The sequence below is a fragment of the Arvicola amphibius genome, chromosome 13 (assembly GCF_903992535.2).
Source record: "Arvicola amphibius chromosome 13, mArvAmp1.2, whole genome shotgun sequence".
Lineage (NCBI taxonomy): Eukaryota > Metazoa > Chordata > Mammalia > Rodentia > Cricetidae > Arvicola > Arvicola amphibius.
Window position 1 is genome coordinate 52,811,806 of NC_052059.1, and position 13,845 is coordinate 52,825,650.

Genomic DNA, 13,845 nt, shown 5'->3' on the forward strand with positions numbered 1-13,845 from the left:
AGTTTTATCTGCTCCTCTGACTTGTATGCATGCCTTCTTAAAGGATATGTGCATTCAGGTAGCTGCTTTTGAAAACTTCAGGCAAAAGATGTCTTTAATTTGGACACTTAGTAGAAAGGCCTCTGGATTTCAAACGGTTAAGAGTGGTGCTTTTGCTGCTGTGAGGACACCAAGGAAGGAGAACCACACACCACCTCTGTACTGAATCAGTTCACCAGATCCTGGAGGCTGGTACCCTGTTTGGTCTTGTTCTTGTAGTTGAAAGCTTCAGATGGATGAAGATGTGGCTTAATTTGGGTTTTGGGTCTCATGCAGCCTAGGCTGCTCACACTCACTGTGTAGCTGAGCGTGGCTCTTCCTCCTGCTCCTTTGGTTACATTTCCCACATATTGTGATCACACATGTGTGCCATTACACTCAGCACTACATGATTGTGCTTCATGCTTTTCATTTGAGGGCCTTTGTCAAGGTTCAAGTGCTGAATCATTCCTTAGCCTGTTCACTTTAGTAGTTGGAAAAACTGTATTGGCAGATCATACTCAAAACTAGTAAAAATGGATATATGATTATTTTAGGGTGTTTTAGATTTGAAGCAGTGTAGTGTACACAAGGCCTCAGGCTTGTGTATGAGATAAATCACAATTATTTTGGGGCTCAGGGAAAATTTTATGCTTGTTTAACAATTTTTATTTATTTTCTGTTTGTGTATTATGTTTATGTATGAATGCTGCACCTGTGTGGAGATCAGAGGATGACTTTCTCTAGTTGGTTCTCTTCCACCTTTATGTTGGTTTCAGGGATCAAACTCAGGTCACCAGGATAACTTGCAAACTCTTTGCTTACTAAGCTGTCTTGGCAGCACATTATTTCTATTTTTATCTATCTGGTACATAAAGTCAGAAATTGAAAACAAGCATCCTAAATTCTGTCTCATGTTTATGAAAGGTGATCGCTGGTAAGCCCTGAGAGAAAGATTGAACTTATATCAGTCATGTACACGTCTTTTCCCACCAAGTTAAAACAGAAAACTCCTTACTTTTCTGTTACAACTCCTGGAATAGCCTTTTTCTGTTTGTACTTCTTATAGATTCTTGTAGACACTGTTTGGGCTCTGTCATACTTGACAGATGGAGGAAATGAGCAGATACAGATGGTTATTGATTCAGGGGTTGTACCATTCCTCGTGCCCCTTCTGAGCCACCAGGAAGTGAAAGTTCAAGTAAGTATTTTCTTTCTTTTTTTTTCTCGTATAAAATTCTTTTTATGACCAATCTTTCTATGTCTAACGTTGAGTAAGTCCAGCAGCATGCATCTCAGGATTGCCCTAGTTTATCTCCTGAACCCACATTTGTTCATTTGAAATAATTTTTCAGCTACATAAGCCATTAAACATGGAATATACATTCCATTATGATTTCAAATGGAAAGACGTGAAATTGTTGGTCTTCACAAATAGCTTTTTCTTCTAGTATCCTGTTAGGAGACAGCATGGTGGTTGTCTGATGCCCACGTTCTCCTCCATCCCCTCCGTCACAGCTCCTTTTCCTTCTCACTTAAGCTTTTTGTCTGCCTCTCTTAGCTCTCTGTCTCTAGATAGTTTCCAGAGCCTTCCAACTGTGAACCCCCTGACTCTGTTCTGATTAGGGTCGGCATTTAGTTCTGCTCGTCATGCTTCTCTGCCAAAGTGTTTTTCTCCCTACAAATGCATGCTGACTTGGGGTAACATTAAGTATATTAAATACAGGACACCATTAAATGAGAAACACAAATATGTGCTGACTCGGGACCATGTTAAAATCTGTGGTGCTGCTTTGGTCATAAATAAGAACAACTGTTTTTAAAGAGAGGACTTGATGATTTTTAGTTTCCACTTTTTAAACCCTTTATTTATTATTTTATTTTGTGTGGTTTTGGGGGCAGAGCATGTTTTTGGTTTTCTTTTGTTATTTTCAAGACAAGGTTTCCTCTGTTTAGCCCAGGCTGTCCTAGAACTCGCTCTGTAGACCAGGCTGGTCTCGAATTCACAGATCCTCTTGCCTCTGCCTCCCAAGTGCCCAGATTAAAGGTGTGTGCCATAACTGCTAAGCCTAAAAATCTTTTTTCTAAAAAATTTTCACCTAATTTTTCTGTGGAGTTCTATAATTTTCTATAGGAGACGGTTGTTTAAAAGTCCTTGCTTAGTTTGGTTATGGCTTTGCTGTAGGGATAAAATAAATGTTTGTCTTTTGCTCCTCAAATCCTCAGAGTTATGAAAACTACAGAGATGACAATTTCATTATAAACATACTTAAAACGTTTTCTCCCCACTCTAGACTGCAGCACTCAGAGCAGTTGGGAACATAGTGACCGGCACTGACGAGCAGACCCAGGTGGTTCTTAACTGCGATGTCCTATCCCACTTCCCAAACCTCTTATCACACCCGAAAGAGAAAATCAATAAGGTAAAGGCGCACACTGCCCCTTCTTCTGTCTGCGGCTGTTTCCTTGTTATGGTTACCATGTGTTGTCTCACTCAGTCATGCCACTCAAGATGAGGATGGTTGTGAGTGAATCTTTTATAATTGCTTTAGTCTCTGTTTCCTTTTGTCTACTATCATCACAGTAAAGATATTTTGGACTATTTATGTGTTTATAGATTGAGCAGTCTCATTAAATTAGTAACCAGTATGTAAAAACATATAAACTCTCATTAAAATAACTGGTATTTTAAAAAAACAGATAACTTACTCCCTTACAAATTAGAATAGACCTTAGGGTGTCATGCCTTCTTTCAAAGATTATAAAAATTTATTCTTTTAAAAGTTTTAAATTTATTTACAAATTTATTATTAGTTGTATAGTAGATAATTATTTAAGAGTTTTATGGTTTATTTCACATACCATGTTTTTTTAATTGATTTTATTGAACTATGCATTTTTCTCTGCTCCCCTCCCTTTCTCTCCCCTACCCTTCAACCCTCTTCCATAGTCCCCATGCTCCCAATTTATTCAGGAGATCTTGTCTTTTTCTATTTCCCATATAGATTAGATCAATGTATATCTCTTTTAGGGTCCTCATTGTTCTCTAGGTTCTCTGGGGTTATGATTTGTAGTCTGGTTTTCTTTGCTTTATGTCTAAAAGCCACTTGTGAGTAAGTACATATGATAATTGTTTTTTGGGGGGGGGTCTGGTAACCTCACTCAAAATGTTTTCTAGCTCCATCCATTTACCTGCAAATTTCAAGATGTCAGTGTTTTTTTCTGGTGTGTAGTACTTCATGGTGTAAATGTACCACATTTTCCTTATCCATTCTTCGGTCGAGGGGCATTTCAGGTGTTTCCAGGTTCTGGCTGTGACAATGCTGCTATGAGCATAGTTGAGCACATGTCCTTGTGGTACAATTGAGCATCCTTTGGGTATATATCCAAAGTGGTATTATTAGGTCTTGAGGAAGGTTGTTTCCTAATTTTCTGAGAAATCATCATAATGATATACAAAGGTGCTGTACCAATTTGCACTCCCACCAGCAATACAGGAGTGTTCCCTTTACCCCACATCTTCTCCAGCATAAGTTGTCATCAGTGTTTTTGATCTTGGCCATTCTTACAGGTGTAAGATGGAATCTCAGAGTTGTTTTGATTTGCATTTCTCTGATGACTAAGGATGTTGAGCATTTCCTTAAGTGTCTTTCAGCCATTTTAGATTCCTCTGTTGAGAGTTCTCTATTTAGGTCTGTATCCCATTTTTTAAATTGGATTATTTGTTCTTTTGATGACCAATTTCTTGAGTTCTTTGTATATTTTGGAGATCAGTCCTCTGTCTGATGTGGGGTTAGTGAAGTGCTGTCGTTTTGTCTTGTTGACCATGTCCTTTGCTTTACAAAAGCTTCTCAGTTTCAGGAGGTTCCAGTTATTGTTTCTCTCAGTGTCTGTGCTACTGGGGTTATATTTAGAAAGTGGTCTCCTGGGCGGGAGAGATGGCTCAGAGGTTAAGAGCACTGACTGCTTTTTTCAGAGGTCCTTAGTTCAATTCCCGGCAACCACATGGTGGCTCACAACCATCTGTAATGAGATCTGATGCCCTCTTCTGTTGTGCAGGAAAACATGCTGTATATAACAAATACATAAATCTTAAAAAAAAAAAAAAAAAAAAAAGAAAAGAAAAGAAAGAAAGTGGTCTCCTGTGCCAGTTCATTCAGGTCTTCCTACTTTCTCTTCTGTGAGGTTCAGTGTGGTTGGCTTTATGTTGAGGTCTTTGATCTATTTGGAATTGAGCTTTGTGCATGGTGATCGACTTAGATCTGTTTTCATTATTCTACATGTTGATATCCAGTTATGCCAGCACCATTTGTTAAATATGCTTTTTTTCCTTTTTATATTTTTTGCTTCTTTGTCAAAAAACAGGTGTTGGTAGGTGTGTGGATTAATATCTGGGTCTTTGATTCAGTTCCATTGGTTCTCCTGTCTGTTTTTATGCCAATACCAGGCTGCAGATCTGTAGTAGAGCTTGAGGTCAGGGATTGTGATGCCTCCAGCAGTTTTTTTTTTATTGTACAGAGCGCGCTCAAGAAGTTTTTTTTTATTGTACAGAGCGCGCTCTCTCTGTCTCTGTCTCTCTCTCTCTCTCTTTCTCTCTCTCTCTCTCTCTCTGTGTGTGTGTGTGTGTGTGTGTGTGTGTGTGTGTGTGTGTGTGTAGAACCAAAGTTAACATCAGGTATCTTCCTTAGTTACTTTCTACATGTATTTTTTTCCCTTTTTTAAAAAATTGTTTTTATTGAACTGTACATTTTCTCTGCGCCCCCTCCCTCTTCTCTCCTCCCTCTACATGTATTTTAAAAAACTACTTTTACTATGAATTCTGTGTCTTTGTCGGTGTATGGGCGGATGGGTATGTGCATCTGGCATCAGCTGTCCCTGGAGCTGGAGGCACAGGCGGTTGTCAGCCACCCAGTGTGGTTCCGAGGAGCTGAGCTCTGATTCTGGAGAGGAGCAGACCATGTTCTTTATCATGGAGCCATCTCTCCAGCCCCTCCACCTTATATTTTGAGTCAGGGTCTCTCATTGGACATGAGCACCACAGACCCTTTCTCTCTGCCTCAGTTGTGCTCCAGGTAGAGATGCTACTGAGCCCAACTTTTACCTGGATGCTGGAGATCGTCAGATGTTCATGCTTGCATGGCAAGCCCTTCCCCAACTGAGCCACCTCCCAGAGCCCTGACCTGATTTACTTTTATGGCTGAATAAGTCCTTCTGTTCGTATGTATGCGCCACATTTTCCTAATTTGCCTGCTGGTTGACACTGGAGTTGTTTATACCTCGTGTCTGTTGTAATTAATGCTGCAGAAAACACTGACACCTCAGGGACTGTTTCAGTCCTTGGTTTAATTTCCTTTCTGACATACTGGAAGTTGCTGAGTCATGGCAGTTGTATGGTAGCTTTTTGAGGAACCTTCAGACTTCACTAATGGCTGTACTTGACTGTATATTAGGGTTTTGCTTTCTCTGCAGCTGTGTGTACAGATGCTTGTCACCATGCATCTCGACACAGGTTCTGAGCATCAGGACCTTGGCGCCTTACCCAGTGATCCTTCTCCCCGCCTCCTGCTTTCCAATAAACTATAGCTCTTTAATACAAGTAGTGTTGATGAGTATTTGGAGACTCCATTCTTCTGGCCTGCCTTTCAAAAAGAGAATGAAATGTACCCCCTAGGCTAAAGATTTGGGTCTGTTTTATTTGTTGCTGTATCACCATTGCTTAGAACAATATGTAGCTTTAGCTATGCTTACAGATTATTGACTATAATGGTTTACATGGACACAGAAGTATTAGGGATGGAGGCTTCTTTCCCCTTTAATCATATGTAAAAATGCTAACCCAAGTTTGATCTCTGGACCCGCATGATGGAGGGAGGTACCGACTTGCACATGTGCACCGTGGCATACATGGGCACATCCGTTTACTTGTTTACAAACACTAGACTCACATAAAATGATAGTAAGTAAAATAAAATGGAGGTCTTAACTCAACCAGTCACTGGACACGGTCACTTTAGTCCTGCTCAGGAGATTTTGTTATCATATATTTATAACATTGAAAAGAGAAAAATACAGATAATAAATGTAGTTTTTCCAATAAAACTGACCCATATTTTGTTCACTACAGGAAGCAGTATGGTTCCTTTCCAATATAACAGCAGGCAATCAGCAGCAAGTTCAAGCTGTAATAGATGCTGGGTTAATCCCCATGATCATTCATCAGCTTGCTAAGGTCAGTCATATCATCAGTACATTGTTTACCTTAATTTATTACAACCCAGACTTTTGGATAAAGAGTTTATTTTATGAATGTGTTTTTACTCTCCAGGGGGACTTCGGAACACAAAAGGAAGCTGCTTGGGCAATTAGCAACTTGACGATAAGTGGCAGAAAAGATCAAGTGAGTTTGAAAAAATGTAACTGCAGCAAGGACACGTCCTTCTTATTCTTAGAAGTTACTAAACGTTGTCTTCTCTACTGCAGTTTCTAGAGGGAAAGAGAATTAATAAAATCTTTCTTCTTTTGTATTGTTTAGGTGGAGTACCTTGTACAACAGAACGTAATACCACCATTCTGTAACTTACTGTCGGTGAAAGACTCCCAGGTGGTTCAGGTGGTTCTGGATGGTCTTAAAAACATCCTGATAATGGCTGGTGATGAAGCAAGCACAATAGCCGAAATAATAGAGGAGTGTGGAGGTGAGTAGGTGGACACTGGCGTGCTAAAACACCAGTTCCTCTCAGCCCAGCTTACTAGAAAATTTCTATAGGCTCGTTGTTATTAAGTGACCAGAGTATTTTCCTGGTCTTATTCAGCATATTAGCATTGCTGAAAGGAATTCCACAAAAGAATACAGTAGTTCATACTTTAGAAATACTGGTCATGACGTCAATTTTCCTGGAGATTGATGGATTTTAGGAAATACTCATTATTACATTGGTTTGTTTTCCATCGCCATACCAAAAATATCTGAGGCTAAGTACTTATAAAAGCAAGGTTTCTTTAGCTGGGAATTTTGGAAAGTGAAAGTGTAAGACAGAATAGTTGTTCAGTTTGTGTGTAATGTGTGGGTACGCGTGCCTCTAGGAAAGTCCTCGTGGCTGGAGCAGCAGGACAGAACACATAAGAGAGAATACAAAAGAGATCCAGGGTCAGAATCAGTGTTTTTCAATAACATACAATGTAAGATAAAGCTAAGGATGGTTCTGCAGAAGCTTTACTAACTCTTCTAAGGCCAGATCCCCAGCATCAAACCTTCAGTAGGTCCCGTTACTTAATGGTCCTTAAAGTCCTCCCAACAACTCAGTTCTGAGAACCAAAGCACAGAATTCGTTTTGAAATCACAGTGTACAATGTTAAAAACCTGGTGGACTACTCAAGTAGGTAAAAGCTTTCTTTAATGCTTTCTCAAACTCTAGACAAAGCGAACACATTATTTTTATGTTTATACATAGTACCCTGTGTCTGGGTAGACTCTTCTTTGGGAAGTGAAGTGGTTGTCCAGTTGTGTGTGTCTTGTTTGAATTCCAAAAGTTGGAGGGACTTTTAGGATTGTTACAAAAGCTTGTTGAAGTTAATAGGACTGAAGTCATTTATTTAGTATTATCATTTCTGGTAAGGACAAAATGAAATACATATTTAAAAATTCTGTTCTTAAAAAGTACCTGTTCTGAGCTGGAGAGATGACTCAGTGGTTAAGAGCATTGCCTGCTCTTCCAAAGGTCCTGAGTTCAATTCCCAGCAACCACATGGTGGCTCACAACCATCTGTAATGGGGTCTGGTGCCCTCTTCTGGCCTGCAGGCATACAAGCAAAAGAATAATGTATACATGATTGATAGGTAGGTAGGTAGGTAGGTAGGTAGGTAGGTAGGTAGATAGATAGATAGATAAATAGATAGATAGATAGATATTTTTTTAAAAAGTGCCTGTTCTGTATGTACTCAAGTATCCAGACATTTGCAATAAAACTATAAACAATGATTTGTTTGTTTGCATCTTTGTTAGCTATTTAGTTTACCCAGCTTATGCTTTAGAGAAAATAAATGCAGTATCCTCACAGATGAATAAAAACAGAAAGGTATGTGAGAGTTTTGTTCAAGATCGTGTAGTTTCGATACCAGCAAATTCATGCTCATGCTAGTATTAAGATATCTTAAGATAAAAATTAATTTCATAGTCAAGTTCATAACCCAGTAATTTTGAATAGCTTAGACAATTCTTAAAGTTATGTTTGTTCCTGTTGGAGTAATAATCACAATGTGTAATGTCATTTTATAAAGCATTTTCATTTATTAGTGTTGACATCTATTTCTCCATATTCTGATTTGTATATAATATTTTAAAAGTCAGCTATTTTAATATGTTAAAAATGTTATCTCCTGGATGAATACTAAGGTTTTAATACATAAACTTGTGCACCTGGTACATGAAGTCTGTGGTACAGTAGAACTATAAAAGATACTCTCAATTGTGCACAGGTGTGCACACCTGCATGCAGCACTCGATAGAAGCAGAGGACCTCAAGTTCAAGTCCAGAGTTGCCTACACAGTCTTGTCTTATAAAACCCGAAAAGGAGACGAGTGTTGGGTGTTCTGAATACTTCCTCTTTCTGCTGTTCATAACTGTGGAACATAACCTGTTCACTTCGTTGTTGTTTTTTCGAGACAGGTTTTCTCCATATAACTTTGTGTCTGTCCTGGAACTCACTCTGTAGACCAGGCTGACCTCAAACTCAGAGATCCACCATCCTCTGCCTCCCAAGTCCTAAGATTAATGGCGTGCGCCACCACTGCCTGGCTTACTCCCTTTTTGAAATGCAATGTTTTTGGTGTAAAGCTTCCATCAATTTAGTTCTAAAGACCTACATTCAGAAAACTGTGGAAGAGCTATCATGATTATATTGTAACCTTTTGGGAGGTTTTCCAATCTTGTACTGTCATTAACTTGCCATGCACCAAGAAGCAAACCCCTGTCATCTCTGTCAGATGGAATGTTTTGGTGATTGAGTTGGGTTTTTTGTTTGTTTGTTTGTTTTTGGTTTGTGAGACCAGGGAATATCAAATATTTTTAAGGGGAAAGGAATTAATCGGCTGATGGTTGGGTTTTTGTGTGTTCTTTCAGACTGTTACTTTAAAAAAAAAAAAAAAGATTTATGTCCCTACATGCACATCTTTATTCCAGAAGAGGGCATCAGATCCCACTATAGATGGTTGTGCTCCACAATGTGGTTGATGGGAATTTACCCAGGTCCTCAGCAAGAGCAGCCAGTGCTCTTCACTGCTGAGCCACCTCTCCAGATCCTAGACTGTCCTCTTTGAGTGAGATAAGACATACCCTGAGGTTCATAGAGCTTTTCTGTAACTAGATTATGCAGATTACTACCACCTTGTAGTGTGAGCTGTGGGCAGGCGGGCTGCGTTCCTGCCCGGCTCCCGGCCGCCTGGCTAGTTTATGCCCCAAAATAACAACACACAAACTGTTTTCATTTAAACACTGCCTGGCCCATTAGTTCCAGCCTCTTATTGTCTAATTCTCACATCTTGATTAACCCATTTCTAATAATCTGTGTAGCACCACGAAGTGGTGTCTTACTGGGAAAGATTCAGCATGTCTGACCTGGCGTCTGGCTCTATCGCGTCTGTCTCAGAGAGGAGAGGCATGGCGATTGCCCGAGGCATCTGTCTCACTTCCCTCTTCCCAGCATTCTGTTCTGTCTACTCCACCCACCTATGTTCTAACCTATCAGGCCAAGCAGTTTCTTTATTAATTAACCATTGAAACCATCAGATAGATAGAAGACACACCTACATCACCACCTTAATTATTCTTATTTTTTTTTTTATCAGGTTTGGAGAAAATTGAAGTTTTGCAGCAGCATGAAAATGAAGACATATATAAATTAGCATTTGAAATCATAGATCAGTATTTCTCTGGTGATGATGTAAGTAAATATTAAAATACAGATGTCTGCATGTAATGGGCATTTACTTAGAATTTTTCTCTTAATGTGCACGAAATTTGTATTGCTGTTAGATACTCTACTAATCACTTTCTTAAACATTTTATCCACAACTTCACTATAAGGAAAAATTATAAAAGCATTTCTTGTTACAATTTTAATCTATTAACTGGAAAGAAATAATTCTGGAAATGACACTCATGTTAAGTGCATCTGCAGATATGGGAACTTATTAAGCCAAGCACCTTTTAAAAATTATTCAATTGTGTTTGTTTAATATCTCATGAAATTGTCACGAATTTACCTGGTTATTTTTAGGCAGGTAAAATAGTCATTTGGAGTTTTCTCTTTGTTTTTATAGATTGATGAAGATCCTAGCCTCATTCCTGAAGCAACACAAGGAGGTACTTACAACTTTGACCCAACAGCCAACCTCCAGACAAAGGAATTTAATTTCTAAGGTCCATTAAGTGCAGCATCGTTCATTCAATACAAACACCACCAGATGGCCACCAAGCGATAAGACAGCAAGCAGCAGAAGGCTCCCAGCACTCTTGCCTCTTCGTTTTGATGCTTCTAAAGCAAGCCATGTCTCAGTCACTTTGCAGTTGCCAAAAGTCACTCTCACATGGACTGTAAATGCATATGCATGATTTCCTGAACTGTTTTAGAATTCTCCTTAACAATCTCAACTACCCTATTTTTCCATGTTCCCTGGTGCCACTTGCTGACAACTGCAGTCTCCAGTTAGAATACTCCATAGTGGTGGCGAATCAGCTGCCCGCTGGCACTCCTTTGGAAAAAGGTGCACTTGGATCAAGACACTTTGGTATGATATATATTCGTGCTGGAAGACTACAGAGGTGCAGTGTGATCTGAGCCTCCATCATTGTCCTCCACAAACATATTTTCATATTCTTATGTGGAAGAATTAAAGTACAAGCCAAATGATTTTCATAGGTGGAACTGACACAAAAAAAGTAATAACTTAAAAACAAGAAACTTGGTTATTGATTAAAAAAGATAAGTTTTTTAAAACTGTACTTCACCTACCATTAATTGATGTGTTTATTATCTGCCTCAGAAGCCAGGGTTGGAGCAAGAGCTTTAGATATCAATGGTAATGCTTTCGCCATTATACCTAATTTTTGAGAAGAGCAAACCCTATTTGACCACTCACTCAGCCTGTGTGTTCCTGCTGTTTTGAATAATCAAATGCTGTGCATGGTCTCTACCTGAGCTGCAACCTGTTACAGACTTGAACTTCTGTTAAGTTGAAAGCAAGAGTCCCTGACTACAAAAAATACGTCAATAAATAAATAAGTCAAAACAGGAAAGGAAAAGGTCTAAAATACTCATTGGTAATGTTTTAAGATAGTCTTGCTTTCAGCTTCCAGGAGTTATTTTTTTTTGTTTTAATTTGATAATTGGATATGGTTGATTTATATTGGGTTTAAACTGTGGAGCTTTCATGTTTACTGTAATTTAGTCTTAAAACATTTTTTACTTAGTAACCAGTACTTTTGATAAAGTGGTGGCAACCAACCAGCAACTCTTTAGAAGTGTTCCAAGACTTCATTCTTGAGTATCGGGGAGCTCATTCTGATCCCACTCAGAGCATCCGCACGTTAAAGAGAAAGCCAGGATCTGTGTAGAGGAATGATGTGCAGTTTAACTCAGCCCGATTTGCAGAGATCTTTCATCTGTAAAATCTGGTGTTACTATGTAAAGTCATTGCTTTTGGCAAATTGTCTGACCCAGATATTGATGAATGAATATGGATTTGCAATTTTTTAAACTAAATAATTTGTGCTGTCAGAATTGGTTTTGTTGCTCTTGTTCACTGGGTATAATTTCCCAATGCATTGATGTGAAGGTATAGAAATCTAAACTAAGTTAGTTTTCAGATGGGGGGGGGGCGTGTCTACTGTGACAGAAGAGGAGCCGGATGCCATCAGAGCTTTGTGAGCCAGCTGGGGTGTTTTCCCTGAGAAACAACACAGCAGGTGTGCTTTATTACAAATGTGTGTATCTGCCAAGGTGGAGCCACTTTAAAGAGTGAGCTTTGTCTTGTATCTAAAATGGATACAAGCGTATGTTTAAACTGCAAGATTTTTACTTGCTAGAGAATCTGTTTTAATATAGTGGTTTGGCCTCTGATTATTTATAGGTTTTATAAATTTTAGAATCAATTTCTCTTTAAGGTGGCTCAGATTTTTCAACTCTTGTGCACATAAAATTGAGTTGAAGTTCATTGTGCCTTTTTTTCTTTACCCAAATTTTGAGTTAAAGCTTCATATGGTAACTGCATCCTGTTCAAACACTTGTCTAAATTTTGAAACTGTGTAGTGTTCACTAAAAGTAGGAATAACAAAGAATGAATTAAGGTCACAAACTTCTGTGAAACCCTTAAAGTCCAGATCTTCTTAATGTTGTAAATTGTCCCCTTCAGGTTTATTTTCTTCTGGACTCTCCCTCCTTAACTGACAGTTACCTTCTAAAATTTGCACACATTGAGATGAAAATTCCTCTCACGTCCTAAGTGCAAACTAACCTTTAAGTAACAGTAGCATCAAGCAGTGCAGACTTGTGTGTCTGCTTGATTCAGTTTGCCGTGACCTTACCAGGCCTGAATTGGAATCGCACCATTTCGTAGACAAAGGAACTGAGTGTATTGCTGCACTTTTAAGTTTTCAAAACAGTGTTTTAAAATTGCATTGTTTTTATTTTTTTTTAAACTCAGTTTAAAAATAACTAAAATGTTCTTTCAAAAGAGGCATCTAAACGTGTTCCTAATTTTGTATATGGGCTTAGGTTTTGTAACCAATAAAAAAGCTGCTATCAAATATGATAAAACATTGAAAGATTTATTTCTGAAAATAATTGTTTAGCTTGTTTTCTGTGTGGTTAAGTTTAACTTTGGAAATATCTTCAAGTGCCAGCCACAGAGGTGGTAAAGCATTAGTGACTGCCATTGGTTTTGATGTCTCCTTTCTACCACAACAGTGACCAACCAGTAGCTGCCCTAGAGAATATTTTGTGGCACATCAGAAGTACCAACATGTGTATAATTCCCTAAGCCGTCAAAACAGTAGCCCGTGACCCAGGGGCTTCAAACTTCAGAAACTGGTGCAGATCTGGCAGCAAGAAGTCAAGTCAAGCCCAGCTGTTGTTCCAGGCTGTCTTCCATTCTCAGCCTGGAAAGGGTTCCTTCCTGGCTTCTGATGGTGACCAGCAATCCTTGGCTCATAGGTTCATCATGCCATTCTCTGCCAATCTGTGTGTGCTGGAAAACTGTAATTTTAGGGGGGAATCGTTATTTGGAAAAATAGTGTCGTTATGATTTTGATGCAACAAACTAGCCATTCAGAGTAAGGCTGCCTAAGCTATGAAGGCATGTAATTGTAGCAGAAAGCAGTCATTGAAGAAACCCTGAAAGTGTTCCCTGTGGAGGTGGAAATGTAGCCCAGAATGAAGTCTTGTTTTAGTTAGAAGAACAAAGAAGCAGCCGGACTTTTGAGCATAGAGATATTCTTCTGTATGCTGCCACTTCAGACTACCTGTAAAAGATGTATAAGAAAATCAGTGTGATAATGTGATCTTTCCATCGCTTCCTTCCCAGGTGCCTTCTCTTTAGGGCATTCATTACAGGTAAACCAACAGCACCTGGCTTTCAGATAGCCTTCCTGTGACAATTTTTAACACTTTTTGACCTATGATTTTCTAAACTTCTGGAAAACTTAACTCTTGGAGGGAAGGGGGTGTGTGATTTATATTTGTTAAGCTGATTCTTAATTCAACTGGCCTAAAAAGTGCTCATGAACCCACCTTGAAGCCTAAAAGAAAACTTTTCATGCAGACGCAAAAGA

The 13,845-nt window shown here is 38.9% G+C and overlaps 1 protein-coding gene across 3 annotated transcripts in view; it reads left to right on the forward strand.

Moving 5' to 3' along the window:
- Kpna3 (karyopherin subunit alpha 3) overlaps positions 1-11,797 on the forward strand; it is a 73,122-nt gene extending 61,325 nt beyond the window's left edge. For all 3 annotated transcript variants that reach the window (XM_038310349.1, XM_038310350.1, XM_038310351.1), the window contains exons 11-17: positions 1,088-1,219; positions 2,313-2,441; positions 6,143-6,247; positions 6,344-6,415; positions 6,551-6,713; positions 9,864-9,958; positions 10,338-11,797. In XM_038310349.1, coding sequence (XP_038166277.1) covers positions 1,088-1,219; positions 2,313-2,441; positions 6,143-6,247; positions 6,344-6,415; positions 6,551-6,713; positions 9,864-9,958; positions 10,338-10,436 — 795 coding nt within the window. In that variant the 3' untranslated portion in view covers positions 10,437-11,797. The remainder of the gene's footprint in view (positions 1-1,087; positions 1,220-2,312; positions 2,442-6,142; positions 6,248-6,343; positions 6,416-6,550; positions 6,714-9,863; positions 9,959-10,337) is intronic.
- Positions 11,798-13,845: the final 2,048 nt, after the last annotated feature.